Source organism: Balearica regulorum, chromosome 2 (assembly GCF_011004875.1).
Source record: "Balearica regulorum gibbericeps isolate bBalReg1 chromosome 2, bBalReg1.pri, whole genome shotgun sequence".
NCBI lineage: Eukaryota > Metazoa > Chordata > Aves > Gruiformes > Gruidae > Balearica > Balearica regulorum.
Genome location: NC_046185.1, coordinates 150460539 through 150479915, shown reverse-complemented (window position 1 = coordinate 150479915; position 19377 = coordinate 150460539). Strand labels below are relative to the sequence as shown.

General features: G+C 38.4%; 1 protein-coding gene across 1 annotated transcript in view; it reads left to right on the top strand.

The window, feature by feature from the left end:
- Window positions 1-3217: 3217 nt before the first annotated feature.
- Window positions 3218-19377, top strand: part of ODAD2 (outer dynein arm docking complex subunit 2) — an 86348-nt gene continuing 70188 nt past the window's right edge. Inside the window, exons 1-10 of the mRNA XM_075747155.1 lie at window positions 3218-3408; window positions 3521-3772; window positions 4933-5090; window positions 6444-6639; window positions 7204-7310; window positions 7776-7912; window positions 8931-9047; window positions 11858-12078; window positions 13771-13908; window positions 14115-14259. Of these exons, the coding sequence (XP_075603270.1) occupies window positions 3395-3408; window positions 3521-3772; window positions 4933-5090; window positions 6444-6639; window positions 7204-7310; window positions 7776-7912; window positions 8931-9047; window positions 11858-12078; window positions 13771-13908; window positions 14115-14259 (1485 nt within the window). The 5' untranslated portion in view covers window positions 3218-3394. The remainder of the gene's footprint in view (window positions 3409-3520; window positions 3773-4932; window positions 5091-6443; window positions 6640-7203; window positions 7311-7775; window positions 7913-8930; window positions 9048-11857; window positions 12079-13770; window positions 13909-14114; window positions 14260-19377) is intronic.

Below are 19377 nucleotides of genomic sequence, written 5' to 3'. Positions count from 1 at the left end.
GGGATACTTTTACTCCCTTTCACATTTTGCTGTTTGCACCTTCTGCCCATCAAATTCAACTTTTTAATAGTCATTATTTCAGTAAAGTAAGAGATTTAATCTTTTCTGGAAATGCCTTCATACACAGTAGTCCATAAAGAAAAGAAATTACATTAAGCCTTTACCCAGGCTTTTTACTAAAAATGCTCTTTCGTTTTCACCTAATCAAATGAATCCTTTTCTATCTTCTCAAAGCTACAGAGTGAAATAAGAAAAGCCAATGCTATTCTTAAGTCATTATTGTACGGACTGCATGTACTTATCCATAGTTACTGCTTGAAAGTTTTAGTAAGTAAAATGTATGTGGACAACCAACTGCATGAAAAAAAAAAAAAAAGTATTAATCCCACACCATTATTCTTTGAGATACATACCGCATACATTCCATGACCTTCCTTATTATTAGAGTTTTCTTACCCAGCTGAGTTCTCAGTTAGTAAAATAACTCTTGGCTACATTAATTCTATGGTGTTGGGACAGCTTGATACTTCTGTTGGACTGTCCTTGAAAGGATTATTTTCCTATGCCTTCAGAAGGACATTTATACCGGAAAGCTGAACGTAGCTTCCTAACCACAGCTAGTGTGTAACAGGTAACCATTTCGTCCTGGGTCAAATCTAAGTCCATTTTTTATCATCTGATACGTATTTTGGTGGACCCAGATAATTGAACTGAGGGGGATTTACAGGTGGGAAGGGAAGTGAGAGAATATAGTTCTTAATTAGCCCAGTGGTACAAAAGAGGAGACAGGCAGGTGGGAGTGCAGTAGCAACTTTATAACTTAAAAATTTATCAAGAGTGATGGCTCATTCACATTATGAATCAAGACTAGGATTGGGGAAATAGTATTAATTTCCATTCTGTATTTGGGGTGCTTTATTTGCATGTTTATAGTGTTGTGTTGTCCTCAGTATGTGAAAGGACTTCATTCATTGGCACTGCCCGTACACTTTTCATAGAATCATAGAATCACAGAATGGTTTGGGTTGGAAGGGACCTTAAAGATCATCTAGTTCCAACCCCCCTGCTGTGGGCAGGGACAGCCTCCACTAGACCACGTTGCCCAAAGCCTCATCCAACCTGGTCTTAAACACTTCCAGGGATGGGGCATCCACAACCTCTCTGGGCAACCTGTTCCAGGGCCTCACCACCCTCACAGTAAAGAATGTCTTTCTAACATCTAATCTAAATCGACCTTCCTTCAGCTTAAACCCATTACCCCTTGTCCTGTCACTACACTCCCTGATAAACAGTCCCTCTCCAGCTTTCCTGTAGGCCCCTTCAGGTACTGGAAAGCCACAATTAGATCTCCCCGGAGCTGCCTTCTCTCCAGGCTGAACAACCCCAACTCTCTCAGCCTGTCCTCATAGGAGAGGTGCTCCAGCCCTCCGATCAGCTTCGTGGCCCTCCTCTGGACTCTCTCCAACAGCTCCATGTCTCTCCTGTACTGGGGCCCCCAGAGCTGGACGCAGTACTCCAGGTGGGGTCTCACAAGAGTGGAGTAGAGGGGCAGGATCACCTCCCTCGACCTGCTGGTCAGACCTCTTTTGATGCAGCCCAGGACACGGTTGGCTTTCTGGGCTGCAAGCGCATGGCCGGCATGAGTGTGCCGGCTCATGTTGAGTTTCTCATCAATCAACACCCCCAAGTCCTTCTCCTCAGGGCTGCTTTCAATCCATTCCCCACCCAGCCTGTAGTTGTGCTTGGGATTGCGCCGACCCACGTGCAGGACCTTGCACTTGGCCTTGTTGAACTTCATGCGGTTCGCACTGGCCCACCTCTCCAGCTTGTCAAGGTCTCTCTGGATGGCATCCCTTCCCTCCAGCGTGTCGACCCCACCACACAGCTTGGTGTGATCGGCAAACTTGCTGAGGGTGCACTCGATCCCACTGTCCATGTCGCCGACAAAGATGTTGAACAGTGCCGGTCCCAGTACCGACCCCTGAGGAACACCACTTGTCGCCGTTCTCCACTTGGACATTGAGCCGTTGACCACAACTCTTTGAGTGTGACCATCCAGCCAATTCCTTATCCACTGCGTGGTCCATCCATCAAATCCATGTCTCTCCAATTTAAAGACAAGGATTTCCTTTACTTCTTTCAAGAAACACGAATTTACATTACATTTTAACAAAAAGCATTTCAAGCATAATCTGTCATGCTGCCTGAAGAACTAAAACTGGTCAATGTTAACCTTATGAATTAAAGCTCTTTTCTTGTAATGACTGAAAGCTAGTGAGAGGTTTAAGCTATATTGGCTAAAATTCAAGCTAAAAAGAAGGCGGTCTTCCTTTAAACTCTGGTGTAAAGTAACTCTAATCACTACATTATTTAATTCCACACCAAAACCATAGAACCCGTTTAATTATTTTTAATATAGCTCCTCTTACTTTCTAATGAGAACTGCCCTACCGCTTTAGCCTTGGCTTCACTTGCTCCACAAACCATTGCCCACCACCTTGCTCACAAGCCTCCCGAGTGGCACCAACTACCACACGCCCCCAGCCCCCTTTCCCGCTCAGCAATGTCTGTTTTCCACAGTGCAAGCCCTGTTGAGGTGCCCCGACCCCACCAGACGTTGAGGGACGCTGTGGATGACGGGGTGCCGCCGTAGCTGCAACCACCCGTCGCTCCGGAGTTCAACACCTTCGGCCTTCCCCTCTGGGTATCACCCTCCGGGGCCTGCACCCGCGGCCGCCACACCAGGCTGCACCTCCAACGAGGCGGCAGCGGCCCTTCCCTACCGCCGGGCGCCGCTTGTGTTTACCCGCTTCTCCCGGTAACGGCTGCCGCCGGGCCCCGTCCCCATAGCAACGCCGCCGGCCGCTGCCAAGCAGCGATGGCGGGGTCCGGCGCGGCTCACCCGGGGCAAGGTATGAGGGTGGGCGGTGAGGGGCATCCATCCGCCCGGCTCCCTGCGTCCCTGGGGGACTCTACACTACCACCGGTCTCCAGGATCCCTCCCGCCCCCCAGAGCAGCCCTGACCCCAACCTGTCCCCCGGGCAGCCTCTGCCCCGGGCACCCCGGGGAGCGCGGGTAGGCCGGCGCCATGCCGGGCGCCCAGGGCTCTCCACAGGGCCAAGGGCGCTCCGCGCCCGCCTCACTTCGGTGGCTCTCGGCCCCGCCAGGTTTCACGGGCGGTCCGATACCCCCCTTTTTTCCTCCGTTCAAAGAAGGCTTCTGAGGGCGCCATTGCTGAGGGTTGTATGTGCCTGTCCCCCCTGCACAACGGCTTTTAACAGTGGCATTGACTTTACAAAGGAGAACCTGAGAGCCTCTTGTTACAGCCATAACAGAGCCCTTCTGCGGTCAGCTCCCTGAGTGTCTAATAGCACCAGGTATTAATTAATCAGGATGAAAAAAACAAGGTAAAAGAATCTCATCATTCATAGATACGTTTATTTCAAATTATAGCATCTACAGCATGTTGCCTTTATCATTTGAGCTCGGTTTAGTCATTCTCTGTGTTTCTTTGCTAAGGTGTGCATCTTTGATACTAGTTGAGACCATGGGAGCGGCACTGGCAAGAGCAGCTCAGTGGACTGCTGCTGGTTCTGGAACTGGCACACTCGAAATCACCCCTTTGAATGAATCTCTTTTAAATCAAATTATTAAGTTTGTGGATGACTTCAGCACTAGACATCCTCAGGAAGCAGTGTTTGTCTTCAGAGAGCCCCTTGAGTGGAAAACACAATTGGATTGCTCAGTATTCGGAGAGGGTTATGAGATCAAGTAAGTCTGAATTGCAATGTGTTTTGAAGGTGAAATATGAAGCAAAACTGCTCATTTAGCATAAAGAAAGCCATAGTGTATTTGGGAGGCTGAAATGGGTGGTTTTTTACTGACATGTATTGAAAATTTTGAGTTAAAATTTGTAGGGTTTTTGAGCGTTTGAGGCTATTATCTTGGTTGTGATACAGACCTGTTTAGTTAGTGATTTATACAACATGCAGTGTCTATTCCTAAAACTTTTTATAACATGCATCTAACAGTGATTAACCCTGTGACTTCTGTTAGTGCTAGGAGTGGCTCCTGTGTGCTGGGTTCACCTTGGCTGCTGCCAGGTGCCCACCAAAGCTGCTGTATCACTTCCCCTCCTCAGATGGATGGGGGGAGAAAATATGATGAAAGGCTCATGGGTCAAGATAAGGACAGGGAGTTCACTCACCGGTTATTGTCACGGGCAAACCAGACTCTACTCAAGGATATTAATGTAATTCATTGCCAATCAAAAGTCAGAGTAGGATAATGAGAAATAAAAGCAAATCTTAAAACACATCCCCCCCACCCCTCCCTTCTTCCCAAGCTTAGCTTCACTCCTGATTTTCTCTGTGTCCTCCCCAACAAGTGGCACAGGGGGATGGGGAATGAGGGTTGCAGTCCGCTCATTACATGTTATCTCTGATGCTCCTTCCTCCTCACACTCTTCCCCTGATCAAGCGTGGGGTCCCTCCCATGGGAGACAGTCCTCCACCAACTTCTCCAATGTGAGTCTTTCCCACAGGCTGCAGTTCTTCATGAACTGCTCCAGCGTGGGTCCCTTCCACGGGGTGCAGACCTTCAGGAACAGACTGCTCCAGCATGGGTCCCCCACAGGGTCACAAGTCCTGCCAGCAAACCTGCTCCAGCCTGGGCTCCTCTCTCCACGGGGCCACAGGTCTTGCCATTAGCCTGCTCCAGTGCACGCTTCCCACAGCATCAGAGCGTCCTTCAGGTGTCTCCATCTCCTGATTTGCAGTGAATAAATTGGTTTTACCTGAGAAGTTTTCTGAAGTTTAAAGAAATTGTATATGCTTTATCATGTGAAGCTTGAATAACATTCAAGATTCTTCTCTGAAATTTGCCATTTATTAAAATTCTTATTTTAAAAAGATATAATTTAATTTTTCTAGTGGAGCAACCGTTCAGTCTGAAGCCAAAGGTAAAGATGGCCAGCCATTGCTTCTCCTCACGGCATCAACACTCAGAGTTCGCAGTTTTGACCAGCTGTCCTGTTTCCTACAAATTGCTATGGAAAAAAGGTTAAAGGAAGCACAGGCATGCCTCGAAGGTTTCTTTTCTTCTTTTTTTTTAATTTTCCTCTTTCTTAAAATGTGTGTCTTCTCCTTCAACTCATGTTTATGAAATGTGAAGAAAGAAAGGCATACCTTCATTTATGTATGTAAGAAAGTGTTGATTCATGAAGGTGGCTAAAGGTGCTGATCCAGACATTAATGAAGTTTCTATTTCTTCTTTTATTTTCACTGAAATCAATAACAGAGAAATCTAGAATAAAGTTAAAATAGAAGTGTTGAATCTCATATACAAATTCATGTATACTGAGTAATACCCCAGCTATTTCAACAGATAGTAGGTTTAAATTTATGAAAAAGAATGTCTTATTGGAGGCTAATAGCAGTTTTTTTCCTATGATTATAGTTTAATCCTCTTTTAAAATGTTACATCCTTAAAAAATAGCCAAAGAAAAACTTACATGCTTTAGACATTCTTACTTGCACAAGGTTCACAGTGAGCACTTCCAGGTCCTTCTCACAATGGCTTTTAAAATATAGGTACAAATACTTTTACTTGTCATATTCAAGTCTGAGATTTTCAAATTGACAAGAAGACTCTTGATATACTAAAGTGGATATCCTCCTCCCATTCGAGGTAGAAGAGATCAGTAATATTCTTTGGTAATATTAGTAGAAATTGCATCTCCAGTACTAAAATATAAATGCTTATACTGGATCAAACTTCAGATCCATCTAATCCAGGGTCCTGTCAGTGACAGTGATCAACCATGAATAATAGAGAAGAATAATATGGACAGGGTATCATGCAGAGGCGTTCACAGATTCATGGGACTTCATTTTCAGGAACAGAGGAAAATGTTTTTGTAAAACCCATTGACATGCAGTTATGTCATTGTTTACCAAAAAGAACAGCTGGCATAGCTGAGGAAGTAATGGGGCCATTGGGAATACTGCTAGAAAACTTTAAAGATGTTCTTTAACACTAAGTCATATTTCCAAAATGATAAATTTTCAGTGAGTTAAACCCATTGATTTCCTGTTTTAGTGATCATCACTCAGGCATATCTTCTGGAAAGGGGGCTGTTGATAAAGGGAACTATTTAATATTTACCTCTTGGTTGAATAAAGCTCAGTCTTTGTTGTGGAAAGCAATTTTATTTGTTATGAAAAATTTCTTTTTGTTGTTAATGTTTTCATATTTTTGAAAGTGCATTTCAAATTACAACAGAGGGATATGAGACAGTACATCATACAGTAATATTTGATGAATAACTATGCATATTATTAAAGTTCTTATTGTAGATTGAAATTATTTAGCAATTCAGATAAAAAGTATTTGTCTTGCCTGATCATTTTTAACAATATATGATTCTGTTTCATGTTTACAGCTAACAGAGATCCTATAGTGAAAATTCTTGGCCCAGAATATGGGACTGTTGAAGGAGGAGATATGTCCATGTTGCATTTACTTGACAAGGTGAAAAAAAATGATGACCCTGAAACAGAGACGAGAATGAAAATCAGTCGTCGTCTTCATCAGCTGGATTTGCAACTACTTAATAGTTCTTTGAAACAGATTTCACAGTAAGTGCATTTCAAATGGAAACTAAGCATGTCAGCCAGTGCATTTTTTTGTTTTATTGTTAAATCAGATTGGTTTCAATGCACATGTGCTTTTGGTGTGGCATAAAGAAATTTATTGAAATAACTTTCAGTGTTCACTAAGTTATTGAAAAAACTTTTTTTTTTTTTCCTGAAAATTTTGCTGTAGGTGTGAGTATGCGAGTCTGTGCCTGCAAGGGTGGGGTTTTTTTATTGCATATGTTTTGCGTTTTGGTAGCAAATTGAAATCATTTGTACAAACAACAAAGTTACAGTTAAATATTTTCAAGGAAATATTTATTTCTTCATGGAAGCGTATTAAGTATTACATTGAGTCTGTTTTGTAGTTACAAGGACCTCATCTTAGCTATGGAACTAAGATTTCACTAAACTAACAGATAAAATTAAGAAAAACAATTTCCAGATTTTTGTTGCTACTGTTAAGACTAAATGTAAAAGAAAAAAAATCATATAATATTCTCTTTTCATTTCTCTGAGTACGCCCTTTTGATGAATACATTTTAGACCTTTTTCTATTAATTGCAGAGATGTAAGACTAAATCCAGCTGGTATAAATAATGAAGTGAATCTTCTCAAGAATTTTTCTGGGAAAGGAGAAGATACAGTACTGGAATCACTGGAATATACATCAGGTGCAGATCTATCATAGCTCACATATATATATATATATACACCCTTATTAAAGTACTTGGCTTCTATGTGAAATTTGGTAAATTAATTTCAGTCATGAATTTAAAGTGTTTATTTCTACTTTAAAGTTATAAAGTAAAGTAAGACCTATTTTCAGATATAGAATGCTGTTCTTCAGCCTTTAGTTATACAAATAATCTCCAATCATATGAATTTCTTCAGTGGAAGTAGAGGAAGTAAACCGAGTCCCTGATACTGAGAAGTACTAAGCACAGTTGCAGTTCTTAGCTGGATCAGGCCATGGGTCACAGAGCTTTGCATGATTAATTGTTAACTGAGTATGTATTCTTAAGAGTAAGGTATTTTGGGGGGAATTTTATTTGTATACTTGTTATATTAATCATCAAGCATAACTATTAAAAAATACTTTTAAACTGGATGAAAACACTATTGCTAATTGGTTACAGATTACACGTTCTCTAATGGATGCCGAGCTCCTCCCTGGAGACAAGTGCATGGAGAAATTTGTTATTTAGTCATCAAACCACATGACACTGATCCTTTGTATATCACTTGCAGCACAGCAGGAGTGTTTTTAAATGGAGTAAGTAATAATAAAGGATTCCATGGAGTAATACATATTTTTATGTGCTAAAATCAAAAATCCATCAGGTTTAGGGTAGTGGTATTGAGGCTGTAAGACCTGCAGAGTTAGTTTATTGGTACAGAAGGAGAAGACACAGTAATAAATGTATGCTAGTCTTCCCATATGTTTTGAGTGCATTTTCTGTAAGTTTTATACTAGTGTATTCTGCACTTTTTGCTAGCAGTGTTTGTTTAGTCTTTAAATGTGCCTTAACCGTCCTTCATACTGTTCCTATTTAAAGGTACTGTGGGACTAGATGCCTCTCTTGTGCCTCATTGCTCTTGATCTGAGGTGTAATATTATTGTGTGTGGCTAACAGCTTGCTTTTGTCTTTTTATAAATAATAAGCAGTTCTTCTTTCAGTGGAAGCTTTTTAGAAATTATCTCTTTTACTTTTCATTTTGGTTACCTCTTTCCTTACAAATAGGTTTTATTTAGGCATAATAGTCCCTTATGTGCGTTAAGCAGTGACCAAAGCTCTTACATTCATTTTTAAGAGAGACTGATGTCCATCAGGCATAACTCCACAAATTGATTTCCTCAGAGTTAAAAAACCCAGGGAAATTCTGACTTAGCACATTTTTAATGGATGAAGTTCATAAAACTTAGGCTAGCCAGGTCACATTATTTTCTGATCCTTTTAGGCATCTGTCGTACTGCATTGGAAGTTCATATTGGTTGGTTGCCAGAAGCCGAACATTCTTTTCAGTGGAACTACACACAGTACAATTAACTGATAGTAATGACTTGCAGAATTCTATGTGAGATCTTGATTATCTGTTGGGATCCATGGAGATGATCCATGCATCTTTACAAAGCATTATTGAAGTTTGATGGACTCTGCTGACCATGATACTTCTGTACCTAATTTATTACAGTATGACCTCTGTGCACTTTAGCACTATTTTATGACACAGTTTAAGTTACCTGTGTAAGGCAATGCTATTAATAATTTTAAATTTATTCTTTTTTTAAGGGTCAACTAAAGGGTAAAGATGACATTGACTATGAAAGAAAAAGTGATGTATATAAAGATATTGTCACATTTTTAAGGGAGAGATCACCTAGATTTGTAGAAAATATGTCTAAACAGGTATGTATTTACTGATACGGGATGTATATTCTACTTTGTACAAACGTACATTGTACATTGGTAAGAATTACATTATAAACCTGGCTGAACATTTATGTTCAATGATAAATCTGTGATAAATGAATTTTAAAGATCCAAGTGCTTTTGCTATTTTTCTTTGGATTTGTTTCAGTTTCTACTAAATATGTTCCTTTCATAAACAGCAAATAATACACTATTTCATGTATTGTTCTATTGTACCTTATTATGAGGTTTGATCCAACATGTGAGGTCAGCTTCTAATTTTGCATAAAAAAATTTTGCTCATCTTCTAGTGTTATTCTTTATGGAGCACTGGAAATGTTAAAGAAGGGAAATACGATATCCTCACAGAAAAGGTCAACTTTTTTTAGGACAATATTTTTCTGTGATCAAAACCACTTGAATTTTTATCTTCATTCTTTGTAACCCAAATATAAATAATAGCCCAACTTTTTTATGAGAACTGCCTGATTTAAATATCAGAGCTGAGAGTTAAGCATCCAGCTTACACACTATGTGTTGCTTCAGCCACTGTAAAATGCAACTGTTTTGGCTTTTGTATAGAGCTATATATTTGCTGGAATCACACAGTGCCACTACAATTTTAGTTATTTCATCATTCCTAATAAAAACCTCTTTTTTTTTTCAGTTTTCTAGTGTAGTTATAACAGATTAATAACTTGGTAGTAAAATTCGTTACAGGCTAAAACTTATCAAAAGTTTTATTATGGTTATTTATATGCAATTTTAATTATTGCAAGAAGGAAGTCATTAACAGGGAAATTTTGTTATGCTTTAGTTCTGATTTTTTTCTGGGATATAGGGCTGATTTTTTTTTTTTTTTGAGATATAGATATTTGACAGTTCTGAAAGAACAGAACATTTCAAGTTGAACACATAACTACAGTAGCTTATATTAACAGTAATGGAATTCAATTTGTTCTGTTTGAAAGTGCAAAAAGTTCTAAAATGTGTTATATTTATCCCATAGGCAAGTATTTTTTTAATTTTATATCTACATATTGGTTTACATTTCATAAATGTGAAAATATTAGTGTTTTTAGACATAATTAATGATTTAATGTATTTTCAAAGTGATTTGGCTTAATTTGATGGTCATGAAAGGTAAAATAGGGTAATATTTTAGTAATTTTTACCATTCTAATCCTAAATGTTAATATAGATTAATGTTAATATCGATAATAGAGATAATATACCTTTATTTACTGGTTTTCTGATCTTATAAAGATACTGTAGCTATTCAAGAAATGTGTACACTTATTAAATAAGAGTAAATAAATAGAATTTTTCCTGTTTCCCTTCAATTGTTATATAAATCAGTTAGTATTCCCTGACTGTGTAAAAAAGTCTATGCTGAAGAGTACAAATTACACCATTTGAATGATTTAGGAGTATCATATCATATTGCCTTGCTGAAGAGCTTGTTTAGTACATTCTGCATTCTAAAATGAGAATTGAAACAAGTTAATATAGGAGAGCTGCAGAGCATTTGTATTTGACGGAAAACCTTCTCTACTCTAGAACTCTGGAAAAGCAGAGAAAAGCTGTATTTCCAAGGTTGCCTACATCAAATAAATTATGACTGGAAATAGTTTTGATTCATTTTCTGAGTAGAGCTTCAAAAAACTCATTGCATACACATATATTGCAAAACCAATTAACTTTTGTAATATCTTCTTGGCCCTGTTTAAGCTAACATTTAGAATTGGTGTGTTGGCGTGTAGTGCTGTAGGAAACATACTTTTTAACTTGTGCTTAGCTGGTCAAGCTACAACGTCAATTCCCCTATGATTTGTCTGGTTTATTGTGTGTTAAATTGTCTTGTCTAGAGTACATTTTCAGAATGAGAGAATTGGCATGAGTTAGTTTATGATTAGACAGTTGGGTCAGCAATCCTGGAACAGCCGATTCACATCAGGGACTAGTTGAAAACAGATCATACTGTGACAGTCTCCTTAAAACCGCCTTGAATCAGATACATAAAGGAATGTCTTCACCTATATGGTAGAGACAGCTGCAATAATAATAATAATGTAATGCTCGTATGCTGTCTTTCCTGTAAAAATTGAATATGTTCCAACAGAGAAGAAGAGTTGACAAGAGTCCTTTCTGTTCTGGGTATTTTTGATCAGCCATGGTAGTAGACACAGACAGCTGAAGGATTGGTAGGTGCCACTCAGCGCCATTCTTGTATGTGACTTGTTCAACAATGCTTTGTCCTGAGAGACAGAAGATGAAAAAACTGAAATGGAATGTGTTTATATTAATTCTAAACTATATCAAATTAAATTACTTGGAACTGAAGTCTAGTGGTTTATCATAGCCTATTTTCGGTTTTATGTTCATAATTTTTTTGTGGGAATTTTTTGTAAATCCTTTATGCAGGGAAATAATTTTTATATAAATCATCCATTGAAAGCAAAATGACTGACTTTGCAATTCCAGATCTTAAAACTCATTTGGAATTAGGTTCTATAAATGTGCTTGTGTCACAAATTATTTAATATATTAGAAATTGAACAACACCCAATATTCAAGTATGTTCAGGAAGCTCCAAATTTAGCTAGTTCATTTACTTGAAAAACTTTAATTTGCACATGGTAACAGCTACTTTCCAGGTTAATGTTTCATTCTTTAAACTTATTATACATTTACTACATACAGTTTTTAAGCACAGCATCCTGGAATTGTGCTTATAACTTACTGGTTTAATATGCATTATTCATATAGCAATATGACTGACAAACCATGTCTCCTTCTTTTATTAGGAATATAATTTTTTTAAAGAACCAACACATGAGAAGAATTATCAGTGTATGGAAGCAGTTGATGCCAAGGTCTCTGGCCAATCCCAGAACCTTTATGATTTTACAGAAAAGAGTGTATGTGAGAAAGTGAAAAGTTCTGCAGCAAGAAGGAGATCCATTGACAAGAAGAAATTAGAACCGTCTATGAAGTGGAAGAATACTGGGCTTTCTGCTTCCCACAGATAAGTAGTTATCTTTATAATTGAATGTTCCTATAGATCTCTCTAAACTGTGCTCATGATTGGACTGCATGTTGTAGGTTTGCATTACTATCTGAAGTTAGGAGCAACAACCCAAATTTACTACATGTTAATTTCTAAGAAGAGAGTACAGACTACCAAAGAGATTTCTCAGATTTCTTCTGTCATGCCACAACTTTGATGGTGTTTGGTCATTTCCACAGCAAGGCAGGGAAATACCTTGCAGTACTCGTCCTCCAGGACTGTGATATTATCATATTTTTGGTGTAAAATGCCCTTTAAAGCAAGACAGAGTAAACAATGTAATCTAAACCACACTTTCTGAGGGAGGCAAAAGAGCTCCAGAATGGAAAATCAGGATGACTCTTATACTACCAATTTTTAATTATTTCATTTTATATGAGCCACTTTCTAGCTCTGCTTAGCAACAGTCTTCACTAATGAGATGATTATCTCAAAGTTTGGGCACCCAAAAATAGGGTATACATATATTGGATATTGTTGGCTTTGTCTTCTGAATGTTTCCTGATTTTGTGTTAATGGAGGGAGAAGAATATCTGAAGGAAAGGCTTGATTGCCATCCTACAAAAAAAGTTAGTGTCTTCTCAAGTTTGCCAATTTGACATGTTGCGAGAAACATTTTAAGAGGTTTTGGATGGGACCTACAGTCATCCGTTAAAAAAAAGTGGTTTTCCAGGGACAGGAGCCTATCTTTTTCCACAGTCATTGTTAACAATGAGTCTAGATGCAGTGAAATTGGCTGTAATCATGAGTAGTGTTTTCTTTTATTATTGTGACTGTGATAGTATGATCAGTCCAGGCTCAAAAGGACATTTTGTTTTCACAACATTGTAAATTAGGGACAAAAAAGCGCCGGAGATTGTACCCAGATAGGCCTAGGAGTCTTCTTGGAATATGAGGAAAGCAAAATATATTGTATTCAGCATGATCAAAGCTATGGAACAGCTCAGTGTGTGGAAGAACTAGGCAGACTAGAACTCTTCTGCCTGGAAAAAAAGATGACTGGGGGACAATAAGACAAAAAAAATCATAACTGGAAACAGTAAATAGGGAACAGATAGTCACTGTCTGTTCTAATACAAGAATAAAGGGCATCAAATGAAAATGAGCCAGTGAAACCAGTTCAGAACAAAGGGAGAGACTTCTTCATACAGCACATGGCTAAGCTCTGAAATTCTTTGCCACAGGAGGGTAGAGGCCATTGGTTTATGTGAGTTCATAAAGCAACCAGACACTTTCGTGGAAGAAAAATCCAACCAAAAGTGTTAATGCAAGGACGATCAGAAGTTCCCTGAACCACAATTTGCTAAACAATATTCTGGAAAAAAAGTTTCTGTGTTCTTCTATGGTTCTTTTGCAGTTACTTAGATAGCTGCTATTGGTCATGGTTGGAGAGGTATCCTAGGATAGATAGACCTGTGGTCTGGCTGTATATACTCATTCTTTGTGCTTGTATCACATACAGGTCAGCATAATACATTTTTTTTCTAATATTCCACTGTTTTATTAAGGCAAAATTAATCATTTAAGACACAGCATACTTTCTTTTTAATGAAGTTTACTGTACAGGTTCATAAGCTCCTATGTACTGATATATGCCCAACCATAGCTTTTTGGTTCTATGTATATATAATAACTTTTTTAAAAAAATAAACCCAAATATTTTAGTGACAAGGCTGCAAAAAAAGATACTGAAGAAGAAGGAAGAAGTAGTACTATGTTGCTGAAAATAAAAAAGAAAGCCAGTGACATTTCTTCTGAATCTGTTAAAGTACAACCAGCTTCAAAATGGTATGGGTAACTTATTTTTCTTCCTTCAGTTTTTTATTTTTATTTTCTGTATCTGCAGTAATTATCACCATACTTAGTATTTGGTAATGTCAGTTATGTTTTTCTGATTCTGTTATTAGGCAGTGTTGTCATACCTGTTTAAAATGTATTTGTTCTTATTAGTTTATAGCTGTTCAAAGTGGGTGATGCTGTTTATTTATTTTTAGTAAAACATCAGGCAGGTTTGAAGAAGTTAGTGAAAGTTCCTCAGAGACTGAGGAAGATGAAGAACAGCCTGTACGTCATCAGGAAGGAAACACTGATTTGCCATCAGAATACTGGGGAATTCAGAAACTTGCAAAATATTTAAAGGTAAATTAGAAGCATTGGTAAATTTTATTTTAAAAAAAAGCTATTCTTCTACATCTGAGGACACGAGACATAAAATATTTATAACAAGATATAACCAGAATAGCCCTGCCATGTAGTATGTTCAAATCCTGGAACTGTGGACTTTCCTATCACCCACCCGATTCCCCTGCATTTTTTAATCTGCTGTTTTTGGCTTATATAGACCCTTAGATTAAACCATCTGTTCAGTGTTATTTAAAACTTAAGATGGTATAATTTCTTTATTAATTATTAGGTTTCTGGTTTGCTTTTTGGGTGAAACTTTCCAAGATATTTCTTTATGTGGATAATAACTTTCAAGAGTTTTTATTAAAACTGAATACTTGCCTAAAGTCTTTCATCAACTATGATTAATGCATGACTGAAGTAATTCTAACATAGTCTTGTGTCTGGATAGATGCTGTTGGTGGACAAAAAAACGTATGATAAACAGGCATCCTCTAAAACAGAAAAAAGTTTTTTTACAGACTTGTTGAAAATCTTTTGGAACAGATAAATATAGATGTTTAGAATTCTATGTATATCTGAAACATGTAAAAAAACCCCAACAACCCTCTACTATTCTGGAAAACTCTAAAACTAATTATGTTTTTCCCTCAGGAGAAATTCCTTCACAAGTTTGTACTGGAATTTATGTACTGTAAGTTACTAATAAAAGCACTGATTTATTTGTTTTTTTGAGTACAGCTACAGAGTATATACATCCGACTGATAAAATGATGGTGCTGGCATGTGGTACAGCAGAAATACTTGTGAGGAATAAGCAAAGTTTTGGCTCCTTTCAGTCCTTTAACCGTTGTAGAAGAGTAACTTGGTGTCTTGAACAGTTTTCAGTGCGCTCACACTGCTTGTTCTGAGTTTATGTATGTGGGACCTGTGCTCATAGTTGTAGCCAAAGAGACATAGAAAAGCATGGATAACACAGGTTTCTCCACAATTCTTTATGCATTATCTTTTCTAGGTTGCACCTCTATATTCTTGTAATTTTGCCTATGCCAAAGTAACCCTTTGTAAGCATAATCTGGTGTAACATTCAGAATGTAACTTGCCAAGCCATCCGCTAATGCTAAACACACTATATATACATTTTGCCTGATACAGTTGTTTCTATTTGCATGTAATTAGAGTTCAAGGTGATGTTTTCAAACCTTTCAGTCTACTAATAGCTTGCTTCTGTGTGTCTTATGGATCACTTCTTTTACTTTTCTGAGAGCTCAGAGAAATAGCCATGCTACTTTTTAGTAAAGAACTGAGGTCCTCCTGGAGAGGATACTTGAAATTCATTATGGTTGACAAACTCCTAGAAATCTTTTCACTGGCCCATCTTTGGACCAGCCTCTTTATTGACAAGGCTCTTGTCTTCTGGTTACATAATTCTCAAACTCTCTTTAATCTCTAGATTCTTCATATAGTCATGTTTAGATTTTAGTGTTGGATTTGATTCAGTACTGAGACAGATCTACACTTCCATGAAACCATTCTGAATGCAGAGTAAGAATGGCAAACAGAAAAATATACTTTTCATGCTCCTCTGTTTTAGAAATTAAGTATATTTGTTCCAACTGTCAACAAGCAAAATTAATTAATGGCTTAGAAGTAGAAAAAGAAAGGGGAGCATTTTTATCAAATTGTGAGTACCTGTTAAGTGTTTATAATACAAAATTCCATCATATGAAAAAGTTTTGTTATGAAAATTCAAATGTATACTTGTTTATGTATTCATGCTCACCCGAGTCTTCCAATAGTTCTTTAAATTAGATATAAATTAAACAAATTACTTGAAGATATGCTTAAAATAGTTCTCTGCTGATTCTTAGCTACGTAAAGCAAGAAATCCCTAGTGTCAGATAAAGCTGAAAAGAGATGCCTCGGTGCCATACCACAGACAGTGGTTGAAATTTTTTATTGATGGAGTGCTACTTTAGCTTGCACATGGAATTCATTTTAATTCAAGTATAAATACTGCACTTCTGGCCAGACTTAGGAGGTTTTTTGGCATTCTTGTTGTTCATGTAGGCAAGTGTTCACGACACATGCAACATAAGAGAAAATAAATTTATGACTGCAATATTTAAGTATCTACAAGTATAGCTATATAGAAGCACAAATTTCAGAGGGCTTGTGTGTCTTCAAAGGTTGTATACATTGTTTGCACATCTTAAAAATTTAATAAAATGCCTTAAATAATAGATATTTGAGATACTGAGTTAGAAAACATAATAATTTGAGGGTGCAACCATTTTTTAAATTTCTGCTAAAGTAAATATGAATCACAGTTCAGCAAGACTCTATAAAAGATCAATTTGCAAACACAAAAATTCCATAAAACCTGAAAGATACCTAGTTTTTATACCAATGATTGTTATTAAAACTTGAAAAGATGGTTGCTTCCTTTATAAAACAAAGTTGCCAGGTCCTCTGTGAATTGTGCCTGTAGGCTATGTATTTGTATACTTCATGGAGAGAAAATTGCAGTGCAGGGGAAATTCCCTTCTGACTTTTTGCCCTTCTCCATTACCCCTCCTTTCTGGGAAAGAGCAGCCATGTTGGAATTGCTCCACTGGGAAGCAGCTGCTTCTGTGGTCTGGCTCCTTGTCCTACCTTCAAGCTTCCCAGGGCTTTGAAACAGAAGATAGAGCATGTGTGCTCTTGCCATATCTCCCCATCGATGTAAGAATGGGCAGTAAAGATAGATCAGTGAGCTTGGTGATGCCATTATGTTAGGCATCTTTTGGGGCTAGAGTAGATAAAATTGGAATGAAGTGCTCTAATGATGTTTGTAACAGTGAGATTCACTCAGGAGAGCCTCCTTCAGATTTCACATTGCTTATTAAAGTAGTGCTTCGGAAGTATTAGATTTCTAGAGGAAGGACTACATTTTATGTGTGAAAAATTTTAGGAATAGGGTGAAGGGGTCACATTTTACAATGATCTTTTTACTAGAAATGAGGAACATCAGGTAGAAATGCAGAATCTTCTCTGTGGCAGAGCTGGGGCTGTTCACTCAAAAAAAAAAAAAAAAAGGAAAAAAAGGTTAGAGCTGGGCACAGTGCTTTGTACTGCCTGCTGTTGAGCACTGATTATTGCTAGTTTTAAGATAAAATTGAGATGTTGAGAGGTGAATTGGGGCTGGTGGCTGCGCCAGGAATAACTCCGATCTCCAGAACTAGTCTTTAATCCCTTAAGTCCCTGTGCTGCTCAGTTTTGGTTCCCTGCAAGGGTGTGATTTATATGTACACCTATGCCAGGGTGAGCTCTGGATAGAGTTCTGCAGGACCATGTCACTTACAGAATTCTTCCTTCAATTTCTTACCTGGGAAGTCATTCTACTTTTGGCTATATTTCAGTGGTACACTAGTGAAACCAGTCAAGTCTCACACCTCATGTAAAATATCCACTAATTTCGTATCTGTTTTGCATTACTCCTGTTCAAACGACCTCATTCCCAGAACAGCATTGTGGTTTTTTTCTACTTTGGAATCATAGGTGGACAAACTTGCCGTCTCTCCTCAGCTGTTTGCATCTTGTGCCAGATCCACGAGCTAGAGAAAGACTACGGTGCTGCACAGGAGCTAGGGAGGATATGCCCCAAGTATGGCTTTGAACACCAGCTCCCAGGTGGCCGTCTACCCTGGTGCCACATAGCAGTCGATGGCTGGGAAGGGAGGACATCTGTCACACAACTCAGTGAAATCTCATTGACTGGACAAGGAAAAGGTTGAAAGAACTGCTGGAAACACTGAATGTATTCAGGTCTAGCCCACAGCTGCATTTTGGCAGGACCTTTGGAAGACTGTTGCGTTCAAGCAACATTTCTGTAGCTGGCAGGAGGCCCCTCTGTATTGGGCTTACATTACATAAAGATGGCAAACAAACCAGGGAGGCAGGAATGTACAGGAATATTCTTTCTGGTCTTTGCCTTTTCCCTTTCCTTTCACTCCAACTCCCTCTAAAAGTCCTCACTTATTTCTAGGCAATTGGGTCAAGGAAATTAAAGTCTTAAGAGATTAAAGCTGTGGATCTAGTTCTCCTGGTGCATGTGTTGCAGTGAGTATGGACTGGGCAAGATCTACCGCCCGTCACTTCTGCTTTCCCTTTGCAGTGCGAGCAGAGCTGAGCCAGGAGGCTGTAGTGTGGCTGCTGCACCACTGCTCTTCTCAGAAAGTTCATCAGTTAGGGAAATGCAGCTGCGTGTTGGCCTACAGGAAGGAATAGTGGATCCCCAGCTGAGCTCTTTATACATGGAAGGCAGTAGCATTCTTGGGCAAGAAAGGTACGGGTTAGAAATGCAGAAAGTCAAATAAACAGTGAAAAGATGCAGGGAGGCTCTGCCAGGAGCTAGGATGCAGGATCTGAAATGAGACGTTTATGTAGATATTGTTGAAAACCATTATGGGATAGTTTTATTTCCCAAGAGAAGACAAGGAGACATCTGGAGGTTGGAATTCAGGGGCTTGGGGCAAACCAGAGTGCAGGAAATCCATGTGTGTATGAAAGGTAGGAATGTGGACAAGGAAAGTCCAAACTACTGCAGAAACAGGGGGCCTATTTCAGAACATTTGAGGACCAAATCTTAAAAGGCAGGGGTGTGTGTGTAGGGAGAGGGGGTTCTTTTGCACTCCATATGCAAGGTTTGCAATGTGACATTTCTGTGCTTGGAGGGGAAGGAGGAGGCAGTCAGCTGCTGCTTGCACACTTCCCTACTACTATTCATTAATATAAAGTCAGTCACAAGTTTATCTCTAAGATGAGACTTGTCGTATCTGAGGTCTAAGGTTTTAGATATCTGAAAAATAGTTATCTTCCTCATAAAATTTTGTGATAGAAAACATCAAGTCTTTCAAAATAAATTATTGCTTTCTTGTGTAAATCAAAATTGTGTAACAGTCTCAGCCATCCTGTGGTTTAACAGGTGGTGTATACAGCAACTCTTTTATATGAACCAATTATAAATTTATGGCACTTGTGAAGACATTGGCTTGTAGATTTTTCTCAAAATTTCTATGAAATAGAGGATAGATGCAGTATTTTTTAACTGCACAATGGAGAAGTATAGCTTTCTTAAGTTATAACAGCATT